We start from the raw sequence: 23,826 nt of genomic DNA, 5'->3' as shown, positions 1-23,826 counted from the left end.
CTAAGGGTGTTTGGTCCTCACCAATTCCCCCTTCACATTCCATTGCTCAGCCCAGGATTCCCTACATTTCCTATGCCACCAACAAGAGGCCTGGCAACATAGACCTGCTGTGGCTTCAAATACATCAGCCAGTGGCACCAAGAGAGGCAGGACTATACCAACTGGGGTGCAAAGGAAATTGCAGAAATGACTACATCAGAGGACAGTATCACCATCTGTATATTTGTGTTCCCATTACTGTTGTTGTTGTTGTTCATTGCATTTCTGTTCCTCCCATAGCCAAAGCTATCTGGGCAGTTCACAGCTTTATGTCACCCATCCAGATTTCAACCAGGTCTGACCCAACTTAGCTTCCAAGATTAAGCAGGATCAGGCACTCAGGCCATACAGAAGCAAAAACTGTAACATCAACATCATTTGCAGAAACTCACCTCTTCTAGGCGATCCACATACATACGACAAGTCTCCAAGTCACAGTCTCCTCGGACAACTATAATTCCCAGAGGAATAGCTACAACAGTAATAATAATTTATTGTTATCATCTCTATTATTATTAAGAACAACAGTGCAGAGCAAGAGATTCACAGTGATTTCAGTTAGCATATGGGTGTCTTCTTGGAAGTAAATCCCATTGAGGCCATTGGGATTACTCCCACATAGTATCTAATCTGGACTGAGACCTTACCATGGGGATAGTGAGGTTTTGGGATATAGATGAAGGGCCTGCATCTTCTCTAAAGGAAGAAAAAAGTGCAGATGCTGGAAAAGTAATAAAAGTCTTATTTTCTTTGGCCCTGGGAAGGGCTGATCCCTCTGCAATAAGAAATACATCGTAAGTCTTGAATGCACAGCATCTTCTGATTCTGCTGGCATCATCAGTAGATGCAACTGGGAAGCATCTCTCCACAGTTTATGACGAATCCTTTCCAGATCATTGTACCAGGATGGATAAGTCCTTTGGGTGCATCCCTTTCATTTGTATTAACCACAGATAAACCTTGCTCAGAACTGTTATGGAAACTTTCAGTGAAAGCAAATGAAAACAATTTTTTCCATCACTTATGCCCTACTAAGTAAGGGTATATGAGAATTTCAGAGGGAGGGGGTATAAATTCACATTTTTCTGGTTCAGCCCTGGAGATGTTATTTCCCACCCACTGGAGTGAACTTGAGCTTTTGCTAGGCAAGCCAGATTGTGGATTCTGTACTTTTTAAATGGTGGCAATTTGTCTAATTGAGGAGGGGGGTGCAGTCTCCATTTGAACTGGTGACTGAGTTGAGGTATTTAAATCTTTCATGTTTTCAAATTTTAGGACAAATTGAAGGATTGCTATTGAATGATTAGGGTGTCCTAATTTACAGAAGACAGTCCTCTGTTTTGGAGAACTGAAAGTCTATTCTTTGAAGCAGTTCTCTCTTTGAAGTTGTCCAGTTGTGCACGTCTAGTATAAAGTCATAGTTCCGTAATAGGGAAAGAAGGATCCATGCAGTTTCCTCTCCACAATTCACACCTGGACAGTAGTATAAGCAGCGTCAGGTCACCTGTCCATCTCCTGGACCATAGTGAGATGCATTTCTATTTAAATTATAACTGCTTTCTAAAATTGCACTTACCCACATACATTTGCATGTGCAGATATAATACAAATTGGTGCCTTCTTTTGCATTTGTTTGTTTTCACTGAGGCAATTACTCTCTTTTGGGAATGCATAAATGGCCAAATGGTAGATGAACTGCAGAACCTAGTGCAGGGCAATGAGAACCATCGATTTCATTTTGCCCCCAGTATAGCAAGACACTGGGGCATTGCAGGAAATTGAAATGGCTCTAGGGGGGGAAATTAGAAGGGATGGTGAAGCAGGGACTGTACACTGGGCTATTCTATAACACTTGCTCCTTCTCTCCCTGGTCAGTGCTTCTGTTCAGTGCACTTCAGGCTTTAGCTTCTAGACCGAGCCATCAACTTCATGCCTGAGATGCTCAAAGATTTGGCCTGGTCCGCCTTTGCAAGTGTCTGACCGAATGAGCACTTCCAGCACTAATATGTATCTGTTTTATTATCAATTTCTCTGAATTTGATATACAGTTCATAGCTCAGAAATGCACAAATTTTTGTATTTGAGGATAAAATGCGTTCAAATACTTTCATCGAAGTATTTAAATGTAAATTGCCATGCATGCTTTTTTAATTTAAATGTGTGCATCTGATGCAAGAGCCGAACGGACAGGAGTTATGAATAAGCACATGAGAATTGTCATTGGCCAAAATTCAAGTGATCCACCCATCCGGCTTTCGGATCCTGAATTTCTGGACACGCCCTCTAGTTCTAGACTACAGCCTGACCCAGCCTAACCAGTCTATACACAGTAGAGAAATACCGTCAGGCAACATTTCTCAATCAAAGTTAATTGTGCAGATGCCACATATATGGACAAAGCTACTTATTTTGCATGTATCGTTATATTTCCAACACACATTTTTTAGAGAATTCTGAGATGGAGGAAAGATTATTTCAACTAGTAGATTTAGAGGCCTTGGAATTATAGCCAATGGGATGGGATGACCCCATCGCTTCATGATTAAATTCCTCCCCGGGGACTTTTCAGTTTCTGTGATTTTACCAGGTGCTAGTCACACATTTTCAGGCTCCTGTCCTCAGCTATCAAGAGCAGTAACCACTTTTAAATATTTCAAACTTGAGATTTCACAGAATACTGAAATCCATATAGCTCTGTTCAGGAGTAGCATATGAGCAGTGAACTACATCCCACACAGGGAGCATGGGGTACGGTCCTGCCCTCCTTTAAAGCATGCAGGAAGTTCCAAACTGGATTAGACCAAGGGCCTACCTAGCCCAGCTTTGTGTTCACACAGTATCCAACCAGCTGCATGTGAGGAGAGCCACAAGCCAGGTGTGATTGCAATGGGACTCTCCTTCCTAGCCTTCCCTCTCTACTCTCAAACTCCCTGAATCAAGTGGGAAGGTCTGAAGGGACCTCAAAGGGCTAATGAGATTCTCCATTCATAAAATAATTGCACATGTTTTGACCAATATAGCCCCACTATAATCTTGTGTATTTTGGACTTTCAGTGGTTGAATATTATAGAAACAAAGTTCTCTTTCAATGTGTATGCCTGACATTATTAAATAGTGTTACATTTATTCCATCACTTCAGGAATTTAGTGCACAATTGTTATCCTTCAGGCTGTTTCTGGCCAAACTTATATTCCACAAATATTTGTGGAATTCTTCCCATTAAAGGAGTAACCACAATATGCTAGCTTTCAGTTTTGATGTCCATGAAGTATTTCCTTGTAAAATCAAACCCCCATCTTATGGACAACTAAAGTTGATACAACATTTGCCATTTGAACATGGATGCCACTCCAAAATTGTTCCCTCAGTGGAAGCTCCGACATCAGGATGCAACCTTATATCTTTAATAAACTGAACTGGTTATTTACATGGATTTATCCTTTGGAAATAATTTGGTCACACAAAATCTCTGCCTCAATGGAGGAAGTTAGATTCAATTACCTCTAATCTGCTCCCCATATCTACATCCCAGGGCATACATCTCCCACTTAAAAGAATTATTTGCCATTCCATGATTAGAAGGCAGAATTTCTCTGATATAGAAAGGGGAAAGTAACTGAATAAAATGATAGAGAATATAATAAAAATTGAAATATTAAGTAAACATGTGTGTTCCCCTAAAAGGACAGCATGGCATCATTTAATTGCTCAGTAGGATTTCAGAAATGAGTTGTCTACCTCCAATGGAGTCAAGATTAATCTTCTCTGAACAGCATTTATGACGAGTTGTTAGATGCAGAAGGGTAAAAAAAATCAATTTCAGATGAGGCCAGTGATAGAATCAAATTGGTATTTCAAGCAAACAAGAGGAGCAAAATTTATTTACTCTGAGTTTGGATGATCCAGGTTATTACACTGGTGTCAGACTTTTTGATGCTCCATCATGAAGATATGTCTCAGGCAAAAATTTAATAGCTTTCCTGCCGTGCTCCCAAAAGGATAATAAAATGGCTTATTCTTAAACTAGTTTCCATGTTCTGATACCTGTCATCTCATGCTTATTTAGTGGGGAGAGATCAAAAGGGGAGCATTAGGAAAGAGTCATGACCTTACACTGGAGACTGATTCAGAGCAGTCGTGCAGAAGAGAGATATCCTCACAGAGCTACGTTGGACCACATGATATGCCATGATTAATCTTGAGGAAAACAAACCACCATATGCCTCACACTCGTGCACTCCCCATTCCCAGCAGAAAGCTTTTACTTCCACCAAAGCGGGCAGAAAGCTTTTACTTCCATTTTTTATTAATCTCAGTTTAGAGTTACGGCTGAACCCTAAAACAAGATTAATCTTAGCTATGAATTGTTCATATAAGCAAGCTTCATAACCCATGAACTGAAGCTGACTGGTTTCAAACAAACCAGTTAACATTAAGCTTGTTGGGTCTGAATGACATGCTAAGCTGTGGTTCATTAAAAACAGAAGCAAAAGTTCCCAATTGTTCGTTTTTGGCTTCACTGGGGGAGGGGAGGGGAGGGGAGGGCTGTGTGAGCCCAAAGCTGCCTACACCTTATCCCTATATCAATAGACCAGAGTTTATCATGACATCCCAACTAGTGCATTGGGTTGAGAATCTATTGAACGCATCAGGCTCCAAACTTACAACACTGAATAAATTTTCTTTCTGCTATGCAAATTAATTTGGTGAGTTTTTCTTCTCCTCCTTTTTCAGGCAAATTGGTTTTTTGTTTTTGTTTTATTTCCATAATAAAGGGTTCATTCAATGACATTATCTTTCTATCCTCCACCCCCCCTCCACCCCAGAAAAGAAATAAATAGAGCTGCAGACACTTGTTGGTATAATTTGGATAATTTAAAAAATGCTTCTGCCCCAGGAATCCCAGCAATTATCTTGGTAAATAATGTCCCATAAACCTATGATGAAGCCTTTAATTTTTCTGGGTAAAAATATATGACAAGAGCTGGCAAAACCTTGTTAGAAAAATCTGTATATTCACTGAGGCCATCATAATTCAACTACAGGCAAGAAGCATCCGTGAAAAAGGTGCACGTAAGTTTGGGAGCCGAAGGCTGTCTAAACAGAATAGCCATACTTCCACATGAAGATAAGTAAACCAATTAGAAGATTTGCCATCCAGTAATTACCAGGGAATCCCATATTAGAAAAAGGAAGCTGCAGCTTTGTTACATAACAACAGCTTTCCTTGTAATTGAATATGAATAATGAGCCAGATGCAAAAACAAGACTCTATTAAGCTGTTATCACAAACAGCCACATCCTGCATTGATTAATGGCTCAGTGTGTGTCACCAAGGAAAGGGACTTCATTTGAAGGTGCTGTCATCAGCTCATCTGACCTCTTTTTTTAACTTCTATACCATTTGTTGAATGAAACCATTCATTATTGTGGCACTTTCTCCAGAAATTATGCATTGTTTTCCCAGTGGGGTTCTGTGGGGTTTAGACTGATTGGGCCTCATCGGAGATTCAGTGAAATTAATGGAAATATTCTCAGTGACTACAGGGAAGTTTGTGTTGGGTCATTAATACTACAGAGACAGGGTCCTATGTGTATTTCAACAGAAGAAAGTCCTACAGCTCCCAGCATGCTCCAGTGAGGATGGCAAGGTGCATGGTGGTGGGAGGAGCTTCTGTCAAAGCAGGCGCCCCAGGGGGCTGGCAATGCCTCTTTCAAAATGGTGGTGCAAAGCAGGCACTCCAAGGGGTGCAGTGCCTCTTTCAAAATGGTGACAAGCAAGACCTTGTGCTGGGTTGGTATCCTAGCTTTGTGGGGAAAGATTGCTACGAAGGCACACAAATCATGTTTGATGTTTCCCCCATTAAAAAGCAAAACCTTTTCCTGGCAGCAGCTATGAGGGGCATGCATTTATCTGCCCTCTGCTAAGAATGGGAAAAGACTCCCAGGCCTCACCAGTAGTGAGTGGCCAAGTTCCTAGGAGTGCGCGAAACCGTCATGCTCAGTTTCACTCAGGTTCTAATTTCTTCCACCTCAGGCCTGCCATCAGACTGCGATTTCTTCTTCATCCACATGAAAATTTGTAGATATTTCTCTGTACATATTTCTCTGTACTTATTGTTCAAAGGTATGGATTTGTGTGTGCGCTTTCTCTGATGTACATATTTTAAGAGGTTCTCCCATTGAAGAAATCATTTTTTCAGAAGAAACCATTTTATGAAATATTTGCCACTTTTGTGCTCACCATTTTAAATGTGTACATTTTTTACATTCTTTTATGAACTGTGTCACAAACTTCAGAAATGGCAGCTTTCAATGGGAAATTGTGTTATGATTCATGATTTGGCTTGGAAAGTGCATACATGGTTAAGTTCTAATTGAAACGCAAACTATATAAATTTCTCACCCATTGCTATTAGTTATTAAGTCCAGCTAAAAGATGTGATCCTCTGACCAAGGAACAACATACATGCAGTAGGAAAACATTATTTCAGTTCTCAAAAAGTTACATCAAATAGCCTCTTTCCCTTTCCCCCTTCTTTCCTTTGTAACTTACAAGCTTCACGGAGTTTTTCCTTGTCATAATGCAGTCCCTCATAATCTTGTAAACTAATTCTGTTCACTCTGATCCGTAGGCGTTCCGGGATGGCGTGGGGGCTAGAAGCAAAGATGAGACATCTGTCAGAAAATAATGTAGGGTCTAATCTAGAATAAGTATCCAAGAGATAGATTTTAACTTTCCCAGAATAAGCAGGAATGGGAAAGAAGGAGCAGAAGCCTTAGCGAAACCAGAGCCATACAGGCATTCAGTCTCAGAAAATAAGCCTTCTGCAGCTTACAGCTCACCTTTGGATACAGTGCAATGGTCTGCCCTTGAAGATAACAGAGATCAAAAGGGCTTTTTAGAATAAATTCAGCAACAGAAGCTCTGTTTCCATGAGAAATTTGAAAGGCAGTTGCCTGTACATTAAGACTTTCAGCAGAAGGCCTTCTGGGGGCACCCCAGCCACTTAGGGTGAGGCAGGGTACTACCTGAGGCTGGGCATCCTGGCAGCAGCAGCAGCACAGGTATGGAATGCTTTCCCAGACAGGTTTGCCTCAGACTTACCTTGCTGTCTTTTAGATGCCAGCCAACCCCCTTAATATGTTCCTAAGCTTTTTGGACAGCTTGTTAACTATCCCTGTGTTGAGTTATGAACAAATGTTTTAAAAAATAAAATTCAGAGGACTGTATCACAAACGGTGAAATGTGAATACCTACAGATAACTGTGTTTTGATTTCTACACTGTTTAGGAAGTGCAAATGAGATAGGCTCACATTAAAATGCAATCCAAACTATGTTCTTTTCTATTGCTTTGCTAGGTGCACATTAAAATGCAAGCCAGACTCAGTTCTCCTCATCTTGGATATGACAGGAAGGAATGAACTCTGTTACTGCACTGGGAAAGGTATAATTAATATATATAACTCCTTGCAAGCATTCACTAAAGAAATGAAATACATTTCTGGACTTTAGAGGATATCACAGAATTTTAAATTCTAAATTTGATAGAAGGATAGTTAGAAGGGGCCAAAGAGCCAGAAGGTCCAGCCCCCTGCTCAATGCAGGACACTGAGTTAAACCATCTTTTTCTCTCTAGCTGAAATCATGGTTTTGCTATTTTCCAGCCAAACAATAATTCACCCATTTTAAATAGCAGGAGTTGCATTGCCCAGGTACCCTCGGTTGTCAAAATTCTTTCCTTGCAAGTTAAGCTAGCAAGATTTGTCTGAGAAACAGCTGCACCCATAACTTCCATGTGGCTTCAGGCAACAGCTGTCTACCTGAACTGGCATTTGGACATTTCATCTAACTTAATATTTCTACCTGCTGCTCTTTGTAGGTAGACTTTTTGTTGGGGATTCATAACAGAAACAATGGAGGAGAAGGCAGACTTTGTACAAACACAACAGGCTGCATGCAAATTGATTTAGTCCCTTTCCTGAAAATATTTAGTTAACACTCAAAAAGCAGCTAAACAAGAAATAAAGATCAACATGATGGATTGCACTCTAAAGTTTAGAATAAAATAACATTTTCTGAAATTAAATATTGACAAGGCTTTAAAAATTATATGGGTTACTTTCTATTTCTCTTACAGTTAACTGTGGTTATTGTTTTTGGTATCTATTATTTGATTTTATCTTGTCCTTAGATTGTTACTGTCCTCCTAAGGTATTCTTTGAAAGAATGATGGCCTAAAAAGGTGATAAAATAATTTTTTTAGCTAAGAACAGATAAAAAAATGGTTCGAGTCTAAGAACATTTAATTGCATGGTCCTTCCCGAGGAGACCAAAGATATTCCAGCAATGTAACAATGAATAACTAAAAAACTGACAGGTTTGAGAACTGACAGATACAGAGCAAAATAAAAAATGACAGCACCCTTCAGTGTTGCTCAAATGGAACCTCTCTTCATTTTCAAATAAGAACATTGTCAGTGCTATCTAGGTATGTTGGTATCTGAATAAAATGAAAGTGTTTTTAACATTTTGAGCTCTGCTCAGGCCATTTGCGTAACTAGTAATTATTCCTCCCCCCAAAAATAAGGCCAGCATAGATCATCTTAGACCCAACCTAACACATAATTTTGCAGCTGTAGTATTAGGAGAAAGGAATAACTGAAATAATCATAAAGAAATAATTTTGATAGCCTCTCATGCTCTGTGATCTCCCCAATCTTTGTTAATAAACCTGGTAATGAACAAGATAAACAAGATTTTCACCTAAACAGTGCCTAAGATTTTCATCTAAACAGTCCAACAATGCACCACACTTCCTCTTGTGATCGTTGTGAAGCATTATTCTTTATTATACTACTTAATATTTTAGTAAGTTCCCCTCTACAATATTCTGCTCCATGCTCCAGCGGTATCCCTGGTTGTCTCCCGAAAATCAACCAAGATCTCCTGGCCACTGAGAGTGCTTCATGCCTCATGCTTATTGTACTCCTATTTGGGGGGATTTTCTTTGGGATTCCCCTAATATTTTCTACTTCTGAAATCCTTAGAGTCTCCCCAAGTCCGCTGATCCCTCTTTATTTTATGTAGATGCTTATACAATTTGTCTATGTGAACCTCACCTTTGTCTGTCAAAATCAGAGGGAATGGTTATCACAACATAAGACTCAGAATTATCAAAAGGCTCCTATATCTTACTCCCTAGTTCTATAGGATACAATGGATGAAACACACTCTTAGAACAGAGAACACATTGCATTTACCTTCAACAAAATAAAATTCAAACTATGTTTTTGTATATGAGTTTTCACTCCATTGCTTGCTAAGGAACAGGCAGGGAGCAAAACACTTGTTTTCATTAGGAGCAGTATTCATGATACTGAGCACTGTGGGAGTTCTGTCTTGTATGCCAAGAACCCAGCTAAACACTGGAATTTTCAAAGTAGCGACATGATAGATTTCCAGCCTCTCATTTCTGTTTTCAGCATCTTTTGGCCCAGCACGACACCCAGATGCATGCATTTTGGCAGCATCAGAAGGAGCCTAGTGAACTCGTGCACAAAATGAGTTTGTACAAGAGCAAAGTCGGTAACCATAAACATTCTCCCCAAGCCTATTTTCCTTTGTATTGCAGACAGTTCGTGTATTTATCTGTTTAAACCACTGTTACCACATGAGAGCTGGAAAGGACTTGAGAGTTCAAGTCCAGTCCCCTCTAGATGCAAGAAATCTGCCGCAACAGCTTCCACAGGGAATCTCCATCCATCCTATACCTGAAAGAGTCCTAACCAAGGAGTCTGCACAACCTTCCATAGCAGTTTGCTTCTCATTTGTTTGAGCAGTTCATACAATCAGGCTGTTTCTCCTCATATCTACCTGCAAACTCCTCCCTTGAACCTGTTGATTCCTAGCCTACCCTCTCAAGCAACAAAGAAGAGACAAGTGGGCCGCTAGAGGGTCCTTTCTTGATTCCCCAATTGTTTTAGATTTTAATAAATGACTTGGACTGATGCAGATCATATAGGCAGATGACACTACACTGAAAGGGGTAGCTAGCACCTTACAACATGGTCTAGATCTCCAAATATTTTGGCCTTCAGCTTACAGAAGTTCTGGGCCCGGCTGGCATGGACTTAGGGGAGCTGGAGTCCAAAACAGCCTGGGATCTATGCTCTGCCCCAGATGAACAATATACATTTCAACCAAGAAGTATTTAAATGTTGTAGGAAAGTTAGATGCACAAAGATCAGAGAGGTGGAAGCTGTCTCAACAACTTTAAATGTAAAAATACTAATTTAAAAAAAATAGCAAAGAAGTTCACAAATTAAATCAATGTATCCATCTAAACCAAAAAATAATATAAACACCACAGTTTAACAAACACCCTATTGAAGGTAGAATCAAGTTTCAACATGTCTTTGAAAGGAAAAAAAAAATGGACAATACAAATATCCCCCAAAGGGGTCTGAATGTGATCTGGCAGTACATTCCATGTGGAGGATAACCTCACCTGCACATGCAATGCATCTTTAGCAAGATCCTCTTGGTAAATCTTTTTTGCTGTGGGGTCTGTTCATTTGGGAGGAGCCATTCCTCAAGCTAATCAGAATTCTGGTTATCTAACTCACCACTGTAGTTGTTTTTATATATCTGTGAGAAAAACAGCTCAAGCCCATTCACAATCAAGCAGCCACATTTTGCACCAAGAGAAATTTCCAAACGAGCTAGCCCCACATTACACTATTTCAGCCTGGAGGTCACTAAAGCTGAAAGGTCAGTGTCTATGTTACTGTGTTCCAGTGGCAGGAAAAGCCAATATCGTAGCTGCCAAATGGAGAAAATCCTCCAGGCTGCAGCTACAATCTGGGCCTCAGGAGTATTGCTACAACTAGGATTGCCCCAAACTACAGATCTGAAACAGGTTTCTCCAGCTAGCAATTTTCTCAGTTCCCCTAGCAGTTTCTGTTTTATCTACATCGTCTCCTGATATGTTCAGCTCTCCAGGCTGGCATGAAGCAAGTCTCCTGCTTCCTTGCTTAGACACATGTAGAAGTCCAGAAGAGATGAATTCAGCTCTGATGCTAAGAAGCACCTTAATGAAGAAACTTGGGGCTCCAACAACGCCAAGTAAATTACGCAGGTTCTCTTGAAATGCTGCCCTGGTTCTATTTTGACTTTGCATTTCTGACTCCAGTGATATATGAAAGAAATAGAGATAATTCAGGCTAGTGGATGAACCCAGAACATTCATCTGACATCCCGACATTTCTGCTGCAACATCAGGTTGATTCCACCTGGAAGCGGACCTTTAATTAAAACACATCCTTATCTGCCTTCCAATTATTTACAAGTCCTGTGAACCATATCTTATCCTTCATGTGTCTGTATGTAGAAAGACAGCAGAAGAATCCAGCCCCTGATTTCTGACAGATTAAAAAAAAGAAGCAGCAGCTACATCACACCGCTGAAATAACAACATGGCTAATATGATTCAGGAAGAAATCTGCCTCCTTTAAAAATATCCCTCCAAATTAAACTTCAGAAAATGCAAAACTCCCCTGGGGCATGTTTGCTGTGACAGATTAATGAATTACCATCTCCTGAAGAAGAAATAAACATGCAAAACTAATTAAATGCCCCTGCCTTTAGAACAATAGGAAGAAAGAAAACAGCAACCACAAAAGGAAAATAATTAACCTTGCTACTGAGATTTCATTGTCAGAGCCTAGCAGTGATACACTTGAAAAATGAGGCTGTATTTGACAATGCTTTCCTCATTCAAAAATAAAAAGATGCCATCACAGAAAGAAAGAGAGTTGTGGTTCGTTAAAGGCTAACATGTTAATTCTGTGGACCAAAGTACACCGTCAGATGTATGTTGTGTGATGACAGGATAGATAGACAGATAAGAGATAGAGAGAGAGATAAGCACAAATCCAAGATTAGCATAGTGATTATTCACAGCAGCCATAGCAGATTGTTATTGAATTTCTAGACTGGCTATACTAACTTAATGCTTTTACTTAGAAAGAAACTCGTGATCTCGACTGAGCCTAAACAGCATTATATTTATGGATAAATTCTGGATTCTAACACCTAGAGGGTTAGCCTGCTGCAGTGAAAAGGGGGGGGGGGTCATCTGGCTTAAGCCAACACAAGACCTTTGTTCTTTTTGATCACGTCTAGATTCTCAATTTCACACTTGACTACTCCTTCTGAAGTTCTTTGCTGAAGAACTGTGTGACATGCTTGTGGAAGGATATTGGCAGGATACCCACAATGCCTTTCTACTGTCTACACAGGACAAACAGGTCAGTCCCTGCTCAAAACAATAAACAGGCATGAATTTGTCATCAAAAATGGCGGCAGTTAGAAACCAGGAAGAGAGTGCTTTCAGAAAAAGAATGGAAGTCCAGCATGAAAGTACATGTTTTAGAAGATGATGATTTTTTATCATGCTTCCAAAGCAGAGATTTTCCAATGTTTTTCAGTGCCAGGCGAAGACCTTTTTATTCAAACGCTATTTTAATTGTTAATATTATTTATTTATTTTATTTTTGGGGCCAGGTATTATATTGCATATTATATTGTTTTATTCTGTCCTTATTTATTTATTATTGTGAGGTGCCCCGAGGCTTCGGCGAATGGAGTGGCATAGAAGCCTTCTAAATAAATAAATAAATAAATAAATAAATAAATAAATAAATAAATAAATGGAGAGCCTAGTGATTTATATTCATATTTGTATGCCGCTTTCACGAAAGGCATTTATTGCGCAACCGCACTAGCTCACAGACAACATTTTATGGGGACGTCCAGACATCTTCAGGTCTGTATCCCATACTTTTTCCTTCTGCTGGTTCCCATCATTGCTTCCATATTATCAGAAAAAGATATATTAAGGAAGAGAAAGTTGGATAGATACACAATGCCTTTTGATGGCTGGTGCTAGGAGCCCTCTGTCTGGAGGTACCCATAATCAACACAATATTTCATGTTATAGTAATTAAATGCTACAAATAAAAGTGCAACTAAAGAAAAAACAATAAACAATGATCAGTTAACATGTATTATATTACCATTGCAAGGGTAGTGTATTATCACCACCAAGTGCAGAAGTGCAAAAAAATCTTGGGAGGATTTTAATTCCCCTCTCAAAGGAAATCAGCCCAGTGGGGACTGAGCATGCTCATTGATAGCAGAGCAATCCTACAGGTGCTAGACTGTGTCTAAAGGCTTTAGGAATTTTTTTCAGATTCCAGATCAGGGAACCAAAAAAAAAAAAAAAAGCTCCATCCTTGGATATGGAGACCCAAATTCAGATCCACTCCTTCTGCCCCACAGCTGGCACAAAAGGAACTGCCCCACAGCTTGCACAAAAGGAACTGCACTGACTGCTTCTCTCAGGACATGAAAGCAGCTTCAGAAAAGAGTTGTCATAGTGGCAACTGCATTCCAGGGGCAAAGAGAGGAGGAGGAGGGTGCCACAAAATGCCATGTACCACAGGGGGCGGGGTGGTACATGGCACCTCAGCCTCCTTCAGTCCCCATCCAAAGCACCAGTGAGGTGGCCGCTGCGCTACTTTGCAGAGTGAAAGAAATGCAGAGTCCATCTTGGCTCCCATTCTTCTCCTGCTCTGCATAGGATGCCTGTGAATCTCAGAGCCCAGCAGGTCACAGGCAGCCCCATGAGGTGGCATTCTAAGAATGCTGGCTGACTCTAGGAAGGGGTAGGAGCAAAGCAAGAGAAGGAGCAGAAATGAATTAGACATCATGGGACAGGCACTGATGGCTGGCTGGCACACTGAAAAGGAGCGTTCAAATCAGCAGCACTGTGTTTAATATGATGGAACAATTAGGTTATGTGCATTTATGTTCTGGGTTCCGTAAAATTATTTCCTCTCTCCACAGGACGCTTCAATATAACATTTCTGACTCAGTGCCTGCTCCCAAACCCACAGTGATGCTGTCTTCATTTCTACATAGGATAAGCTTTGAAGGAATTGAGTATTTGAGAATTTGGCATTTCCACATTAAGCAGAAGTGGGTTTTAAATAGGCTAAGTTATGCAAGTATTAACCTGGTGAGGCACTAAAGGAATTATTATTATTATTATTATTATTATTATTATTATTATTATTATTATAACATTTCAATCCAAGCCCCTTTGTTCTTGTTCTGGCATTTGTATGAATATGTATTGGCTATTTCAGAAATTAGTGATAATTAGTCATTTCTGAGTTTTAAAAATCACCACATTAAAATCTCCAGTTCTCACAGCATTATATAGGACCAGAAATGCCTAATTACTGTTTCTACTCAGAATGTAAATACAAACCAAACCAAATAAATAAATAAATAAAAACCCCACCATGCATTTCATAATTGTTCTAGTAGGAAATAATTATCACTCTACACTAGTAAAGAGAATCCAATGAATGCAGCAAGACCCTTAGTATGTGGGCAGCACTGATAAACAAAATATGTTTAATGTTAGCCAAATATTTACGAAAATCAGCATACAAGCTTTCAGTCTGTTGGTAAATTACTTTATAAGATGTAGGCATTTTTAATGACAACTCAGAGTTTTAAATATAATTCCAGGGGAGGTCACACCAATAAATGATATACACTGGCCAAAAATCTGTAGCCATTGCTATCCAAAATACTAATTCTGTAAGATGTTTTTTGACATTTGAACATTATCTACTGCCATTCATATTTCTCAGAATCAAGTCTTCCTTATTGCTCCAACAGGATTTCCAAAACACACATTTCCATGCTAAAGAAGAACATTTGAATCTCAAAGCAACTAGCATCTCAAATCCAATTTCCATAATGCCCCTTGGGGTTGTGCTTTAATTTATCAGACAAACTAATTGCCAGTCATTGTGCAGCTGCCTGATTAATCTATTCTTCTCAGATCTGAATATCTTTGACTAAGAAATTAGCCTGAGTTCCCTTTGCAAAAATTGCCACTCTCTTCATGCCTTGACCCGACATCTAAAATTAACTGGGATACTGAAAATATTAGAGAAACAAACAGGGAGGTCAAGAGGTTCCGAAATCAGCTGCAGACTAGTCTTCCCAGGAACCAACTTGAAGCTGTCCCTTTGCTAACCAATTTTTGGTAGAAGCAAGCACCATATCTCTGCCATGGTGCCACCAGGGCAGGACTTTGGGGCAGAGGTCCAGTGTCCCACTCAGCAGAATCAGCAGGAGGGCCCTCCAGTGCAGGAGGGCTACAGTAACAGATTTTGAAAAAAGTGGCACACGTTACTACCCAAAGATGGGGGTGAGGAATGTAACACCATACACTGGATCTAAGATCCAATCTCAGTTAATGCAAGGAGACTCACTGAAAAGTGCCAATGCCCAACTTGGGGGGTGTGGGGAAGGGTCCCTCTTCCCTACCTGCACCACAATTTACCCTGTTCAGCAGTTTCTCTTGAAGCTCTGAGGGCTAGAGATGTTGTCATGGGGCAGATGGGTAGGGAAGCCCAGCTGCGCACACCTAAATCTGGATCTAACTCCCCGAGTCCAGTCGAAGATGAACTAATGCCATCCCATGACTTTGTTTTAAGCCACACAGCAGCAATTCCATGTTCATTTAAAAAAAATGTTTAATTGATTCATATAGATACATCAACAAGCATGTTGTTTTGGAGAGGGCAAAAGTAAAGGGCCCTGCTCTGGGCATCTAACACATGCAGGGAAGGGTGGGGAGAATATACAATTATTTCACTGTCATGTACTTGGGTTTAATTACAATGGAGCATCAGGAGCTAGGAAAACCAAATCACAACAACTTAATACTATACCACCCAAGCAGTATGGCTATGTTCTGGCAGGTCACAAGTATGGTGTTCTGAAAAGTCAGCAACACCTGAATTCTGCCAGACTCTGCCCACCAGGTTCTCCAAGCCTTGTCCATGACTTGCTGGGTGCTCAGCCATTTTGATAGCCCCAGGTCATCAGACAGATTCTTCCCTGGCTTTTCTCGGAGAGACACTCTTTCCCAGCAGTCCTGACCTCACATATCCTCTGCTTCTCTCCCTCTCTCAGTTTTCTAGGCATTCCTGGACATGCTAGCTTTGTGTGAAAGTGCTTCAGGTTAACTGTAGGATGAATGGAGCCTCAAATTCAGTTCTGCTGGACTCTCAAGTCTGTTCCCCCAACATTGCTCAGGGGACCAGACATCCTTCCCTGACCCCAGACCCTTTCCCCAACTACTGACTGTTTGGGGGTTTCCTCATTTCCGTGCAGCCCCTCCCCCCATTCTAAAATGTTGAATTGCCTCTCCAAAGGTTAACTACTGGCACGTAAAAATAGGCTGCCTTGCCCCACCTTGCCATTGGCCCTCTCTGCCACTTGAGGGGTCTCTGAAATGGAATTTGTCCTCTGGGGAGGCTGAACACCCTGACAGGGGGGCAGGGCGGGGCTCAGGGAGCGGGGAATTAAAGGGAGGAAGAGAAAAGGTGAGTACTCACACGGCGAAAGAATCAGGGGGAGCTGAGACTCTCCTCAGGTCAGCAGAGGGCACCTTATGGATGCTACATGCGGCAGGAAATGAGCAGCCGGGAGAGGGTCAGCACAACAGCATGGACAGACAAGAAAAAAGCCCAGAGAGAGAGAGAAAGAGAGAGAGAGAGGAGACATACAACAACATTTAAACAGAAACAAAAGGAAGGCATCACACAGAGGCTAAATGGAGATGTATGCTAAGCTCCAGGGCAGCACACCCATCAACAGAAAGCCGGTGACAAATATCAGCAAGCACAAAGGAGGAAAATGGCATTCTCTGATTCAGTGGTGTGGTGACATTCTACGGTACGATGAGGCCTGAGGCTGGGTCTCGTACCTTGGCTGGGCTGCGGGAGATCCCTGGATCTCATGGCAACCAATGAGACACTGCAAGGGTTTGAACCATCCTGTAGAGCAGACATGCAGAACCTAGGCCAGGGGCCCATGTCGGCCTCCCATGTTTTCTCAGGTACCCACACCCCCTTCCCGTAGCCCTGACTCCATCCCAACCCACTTTTCTCCAACCACTGATAGGTGGCTTCCCAACTTTCCCACCATTTTCTTCCTTCCTCTCTCCGTTACTGGCAGCAAAAAATGTGTGCCAACATTTGCTAGAATTTTTTACCCTGCCTCTTTTTCCTTCAGCTCACCTACTACAAGAATGCAGCCCCACAAGAGCTGCTGCAGATTGGAATTCAGCCTTTAGGTTCAGCAAAGGTTCTGCACTTACTACAGGTCTTCATCCTAGAACTAACAGATGCAAACATCTTCTTTTGACAAACACTCCACCAGCACACACTCACGTTGCCGTTCAGTTCTTCCACTCCTCATCTGCCCTTCTCCCACATCCCTACTACTTATTCAGTTGCGGGTGTCTGCAGCTAGAAATATCAGGTTTTGGGCCAAACAAGATTTATTTCCTGTTAATGAGTCAAACAAGGCACAAGCTTAAAAAATGGCCCAGATGGAATCTGACAGAAGATGAACCCAGTATAAAGAAAACAGGTGATAGGCTATACTAATATTAGCCTTAGAAGGCAGATGCCCAGCCTTCCCCCTTGCCCTTCTGATATGCAGAAGTCTTCAAGACATGGTAGCAATCTGAACTCTTCATGGAGCCTCCTCCATGTCCCCTTCTGCCAAAGTGGCATCAGTGGTGTGGCAGAGAGATCCAGAACTACACTCAGAAGGGCACAAGGCTTTGGGCCCCTTGATGGCACGACCAGCTCTGATATAGTTTGGGAGGACTCTGAAAGCCATTTGCAAGCAAATGTAAAGCCTGCCATGGCCAAGATGCTCATTCATACTATAAATGCCTTTTTTATCTTTTTCTTATCATTATTTGGATAACAAAAATGGCACCATTCTCTCATATCCAGAAGTGCTAATGCATGTCAAAGAAGGCCAGCTATGTTTCACATGTGACCTCCTCCTTCATGATGTGTGTGTGTGTTTTGAGAAGGTGGTTTTTAGGACTTGATGAGGTTAACCAGCATTGGCCCAGGTATGAGCATCTGAGTCCAAAAGTGGGCCCCAATTCAGTTCTGAAGGTCATCTCTGACCTAAACCAGACTGAGCTTGCCCAGTAGCTGGGGAGGGAGAGATCATTTATGAATCCCTAGTTCTCCAGCCAGACCTTCTTGAATGTACAGAACAAACTGAGTTTTTAACATTTCAAATCTGGAGCTTTTAAAATGGAAATTGAAAGTCAATACTCATTCTCAGATGTCCCCCTTGACTATGTTCCAGAGAAGTACACTTTAAAGTTTGAATCAGAACACACTTGCTGGAAAGCTGGAGGCTGGTACATACGATGTTTCTCTTCAAAGTGACATTCAGATTATACATCAGATCCAGTTTTCCAGTCCACCAAAACTGCTGTATTGTCACTATCAAGCGAAACTTCTTTGCTTTCTCTTATCACTTTTTTTCCAGTTAGAGATTCTGAATTTAGCAGGCAATTCTGTTAATGATGCATGAGATAATGTGAAATGCAGCTCATTCTTCTTCAGCAAAATTGACTCTCTGATTAACTTCAGTAAAACTTTGCCACCAAATGTAACAGGCATGAGTCAGAAGACAAATGGACAAAAGATAAAGGCCATAAACAAATGTAATATCTCTTTGCTCACACTTATATCTCCTGTTCCCACCCCGCAATCCGGAAGGTGAAAATATTAACATTGTATGTTTGCAGCACTTAAAACTTCATCTCGATTTGTTCCTTCCTTGCACCCTCTGAAAGAACTATTATTTTAATGTAATATTATTGTTGTTTTTTATTTATTTCTTTTAAGGAACCTCTCTGAATGGTTTGCAACATATATGCTGATAAACAGAGAGCTTTTTGCAGAAAAAATAAGCAGTCTCAGATCACAATGAATGTAGTTGGTCTGACCAGCCCCAGCTTTCCTGCTTCGTGTGTTCCCCACAACAATACCCACAGTTTAGCTATCCTGAATTTAGACAGAATGGAGAAATTTCTCCCTCACCCCCACTTTGAGAACTGCCAGTCTTTCCACATCCGATTGAAGAATTGTTCAAGCATGAGAAGAAATTATTCCCATGCAGGTATTGTGTCTCCCTCTCAGGCCCAAGGCAGTTTCAGCTTTAGATATGAACCCCTTGGCGGGGTGCAGATAAGTGGATCATGGGCACCACCAAATTTCATCTTTATGTTTGTTGCCATGCTACATTAGGAACGTTGCTATCAATGAATGTGTGAGTGACTGTGAGAGTTTATTTATTGAATTTATTAACTTTCTACCCCACCTATTAGCCAGGATGACTCTCGGCAGCTTACAGAAATGTACAGAGAGCTGTTATATATCGGTATACTGAAGCTAGGAACAGGCAAATGAGCAACATTTGAGCTTGCCTAGTTTTTTCAGAATATCATCTTGCTGCTTGTCTCTCCTCAGTGTGTAATCACACTTACAATCATAATTCATTCTGCATGATCAGTAACATTTTGCAAACAAACCACTTTGTGAAAATTGCAGAGATTTCCCAAATTGTGCAAATCCTTCTCATTGATTAAAGTGTGAGTTAAAATGCGCACATTTTGAGTGGGCTGCACATTTTCCAAGTGTACATTCTGTGAAAATGAAGGAAAGTTTGGGAATTTATAAACAATTTTTAATGAACAAGTGCTCCTGTTCACCTTCAGGAGTGAGAAGAGGGAATTTTCGAGTAACTTGTGAACCCAAATTAAATTTCCTTAGATCTATAACAGTGTCTTCTGAGAAACACAGAGAGCTGCTCCAAAGTAGTGGAGCTGCTCCTTTATCTTCCATGGAATGCAGTTCTTCATACAATTCCACCTTATTTTATTTATTTATTATAGTCTGCCTTTTTTCTTTCTAGGAACTCAAAAAATCTCCTCCTCTTCTCATTCTTATCCTCAAACAACAACCCTGTGAGGTAGGTCGGTCTGAGAGTTTGGGACTGCCCCAAAGTCACCCAGTTGGCTGCATGGCTGAATGGAGACTAGAAGCTGGATCTCCGGAGAGGCAGCACAGCACTCTTAACCACTGTACCAGACTGGCTGTCTTTACATGGAGAATCTTTCCTAATATGACAGAGAATGGGGCAATGGCTTACACTGGTGTGGAAGGAAATTTTTCTGTTAACTTGCAAGTGTCCACACAGAAAGCAATATAATAAAACCAATAAAAAGTTTACAGGTTCACTCAAGTTATATTAAATGTGGACATGGTTTGCCAATTTAAAAAAACCCGTGCAAATATTATTCCAAACTCCTAAAGTTTAAACTAAGTTGATTTAGCAATATTTGCATGCCTTTTCACATTAGCTTTCTGCAAAGTTTTGTGGATGAACTTCAAGGAATGTTTGCAGATGGAAAACATTTTAGGTAAATATTACAGACTATAGAAAATATTTTCAGATTTGCTTTGCTTAGGGTCACTCCTATCACCTACTTTCATCTTGTGAAAGGAGAAGATAGGAATCTCTTGTGCCAAGAAAGTAAATCTGAGTTAAACACATAAAAAACTTAGGAGGAATATTTGGATTGAGGCTACTCTAATTCACAGTTTGTGCGTTACAGCTCCACTTCCCTAACCAGTGCATGATAAGCACTCAATCTTATTTGGAAAATATTTCGTCTCAGCTCCCTCTTCCCCTTCTGCTAAGAATATTCCTTGATTCGAAGCAAATGTGATGTTCTCACTCACTTAAGCTGGTTTCTGTATGAGCAGACCTATTTAGCTAGCATTTTCACATTTGGACATGATATTGCATTTTTTTATGGCAGCCCAAGGCCCAAGGTAGATGTAACAGGGCTATCAGTGAAGGCTTTACCTATCTGCGTATGATATGGAGGGAGGATGCCTTGCCGTAACGATGGTTTTAAATATGGCTTGGGACCTACTGCATCCTCCATCTGGGACCTCAATGCATGCCTCGTGGCCATTGGAATACCAGCTGCCTGGGATGTATAAAGGGGCCCTTCTTTCTCTGGCACTCAAGTGATCTAATCCGCTCTGTGTGAGATCTGACTGGTCCTCTCACTATTGGCATTTAGATGCCTGCAAAGACATTGGCGTTCCATTGTGCCTTTGGTTAATTTTCCCCATTCATTAATGGTGTCTCTTGTTTTCTTTCTCTTCCTAATTAATATGATAACAAACATGAGGGTGGGGTGTCTATTTTACATTGTTTTAATTGATATTTCTCAACTAAAAGGTGAAAGCAAATATGATACTTTTGTATTACCTTAATAACCCATGTACAGAATGCAAAACCCACATAAATATAAATGAAATAAAGTACCTAGTGGTTAATTCATCGATCATGAAGTCCATAATATTTACATAGCTATTGCATGTGATTCATCACTAAAGATAAAAATCTGACAAACAAAGAAGTAAATAATAGAACTATGCAGGAGAGGAGTGCTGAACCTTCCCACCATATTCCATGTCTTCAGAGTTATTTGCTTAAGGCACTTTGCTTAAGGCATGTACCTTGAAGAGACAAACACCTGGAGCAACAGACTGAGGACAGGTAGGATGTGGAAGTGACAGCAGAGGGAGGTTTAGTGGACCACCCTCTTCCATGTGCGAGGGGAGGACAGGTCAAGGGAAGCAGGCTTCCTGTGTAGTTCAGTGCCAAGGGTGTGCGGGAAGAAGGACAGCTGAGGAAACCCTACAGCACTAGGACCAGACTTGGTGCAGCTGCCTGCCTTCCAGAAAGGCCACTGCTGTGGGAATGAAGGCCACTAAGGTGGCCATGTGTCCTTCTTTATGGAGCACAGTCTTCTCTTTGAAGGGCTCTCCAGACCAAGTCCACATGGGAGATAAAAACCATCAGCAGGGAGAGTAGAGAGACCTTCATATCTTGCCTATCTGCAACTTAGCACCTGAACAGCAGACACATCGTCCCCTGGTCCAGCCTCGCTACTACAGTGGGATACATTGTAAGCCCATTAAACCTGCCATGATTATTTCCATCTTTGCATACAGATGAGCACATGCAACTGTGAGTGCTTTTTTTTTCTGGTGGTGCATCTAAAGACTCAGAAGCACCCTAAGCCCATATAAAGAGAGCAGACACACCCGGATGCACCCTCTAAGGCAGAAGCTGATGGAGGGGAGCTCTTGGAGGATGCTACAAGCCTCTAGGGACCCTTGTCAGAAGATTTATTCTCTCTTTCATCCCCTCTCCCCATGTCTGGATGGTTTCCTAGAGAAGATTTGGAACAGGATACAGAAGGCAGAGTTTTTGCCACTTGCATAGTGCAGCGCATGAGCTGGAGGATCGCATCCTTGGTGCAGGACACAGGTAGGCACTCTCTGCAGGTGATCCTCTGCACTGCCTTTGAACCCAGATGGAATGACAGACCTTGATCAAAAGGAGCAGTGACACAGCCATAATCCGTTCTGTAACTATATTTGCAGATTCTGGGTGACCCCAGAGGACCATTGTACTGGTTTACTAGTAGCCAGTGTTAGCCTCTTTCTGCATGAACATGTCTAACCCCTTTTTGAAGCCATCCGGATGGGTGGCTGTCATGACTTCCTGTGGCAGCAAATTTCACAGTTCAGCTATACATTGCTCTAAACCTTCCCTGCCAGCTTCATAGGGTTCGGGTTAGGGATGACCACAGGTTCAAGTTTTAGGGGAGAGGGAGACCCCACGCTTTATTTCAAACACCTCTGTCTTGTCTTCCCTCACTCACCCTTTTTCTAAGCTGAACAGTCCCAGCTGCTGTGACCACTCTCCTCGGGAGGATGCTCCAGCCCCCTAATCATTGCCATGCCCTTCTCTGAATCTTTTCCAACTCAAAAATGTCCCTTCTCAGGTAAGGCAAGCAGAACTGAACACAGTATTCCAAGCGCGGTGGCACCAAGGATTTGTATAAGGGGAGTAAGATTTGGCCGTTCTGTTTTCTATTCCATTCCACGCCTAGCATGGAGTTGGCCTTCCTCACAGCAACCAAGCACTGGGCCAACACTTCCACTGTGCTGTTCACACTACCCCAGGATCCCTCTCTTGCTCCGTCACTGCCAGCTCCACTCCCGTCAGTTGGGAAGTTTGGGAAGTTTGCCCCGGCGTGTGTGCTATACACTTGCTTATATTGAACTGTGTTTGTCCATTCACTTTTCTCACAAGATCATTCTCGTCTTACAAGGTTTGGGAGGGGGGTCCTGTCACATTACCCAGGTATCCTGAACTTCTTTATAGCAATATAGGAAATGGATCTGAACTTGTCTAACCCTGCGTCCTTCATATCCCTTCCATCTGCAATTTAGACATAATATTGATTTATTTTACAAGGTTGTCCTACAACACTATCAGAGATAAAGTATGTGAAGTGCTCTGACCACTCTAATACACTATATAATGCAGAATATTACCCATCAAATGTTTCTAATCTTTGAGCTGATTAATAGTACTTTGTATGAAGCATAAACATCATTCCACAAAGAACGTCTGAAGGACAAAGCTCTAAAGGTGCTTGGGAAACAGACTAAATAAACTGCAGATTTAGTGCTGGGACAAAGTTACACAATATTCTAAAAGCCAGCAATGTTCACATATCAGGAAAAGTATTACTGAATGCCTTTCCCCTATTGTCACCCCCTGAACATTTTCAGAGAAGTTCACAGGGGAGAATATTAAGAAGTGGAGGGGGGACGCAAATCCATTTTTGTTGTGCTTGAATTGTCCTGGACTGTCTACTCTCCTTAGGGCTTGATTCCCTTTGGACTAACCATGTTACTGAGAGAGCTTCCT

General features: G+C 41.3%; 1 protein-coding gene across 1 annotated transcript in view; it reads right to left on the bottom strand.

Moving 5' to 3' along the window:
* Nucleotides 1–23,826, bottom strand: part of DGKI (diacylglycerol kinase iota) — a 246,390-nt gene that overhangs the window by 62,052 nt on the left and 160,512 nt on the right. The window contains exons 21-23 of the mRNA XM_044441161.1: nt 16,533–16,595; nt 6,597–6,697; nt 432–511 (exon numbers count right to left, since the gene is read on the bottom strand). Of these exons, the coding sequence (XP_044297096.1) occupies nt 432–511; nt 6,597–6,697; nt 16,533–16,595 (244 nt within the window). The remainder of the gene's footprint in view (nt 1–431; nt 512–6,596; nt 6,698–16,532; nt 16,596–23,826) is intronic.

The sequence above is a fragment of the Varanus komodoensis genome, unplaced genomic scaffold, assembly GCF_004798865.1.
Source record: "Varanus komodoensis strain SLA01 unplaced genomic scaffold, ASM479886v1 scaffold39, whole genome shotgun sequence".
Lineage (NCBI taxonomy): Eukaryota > Metazoa > Chordata > Lepidosauria > Squamata > Varanidae > Varanus > Varanus komodoensis.
The sequence above is the reverse complement of the archived record's forward strand: the minus strand, read 5'-3'. Positions and strand labels throughout refer to the sequence as shown.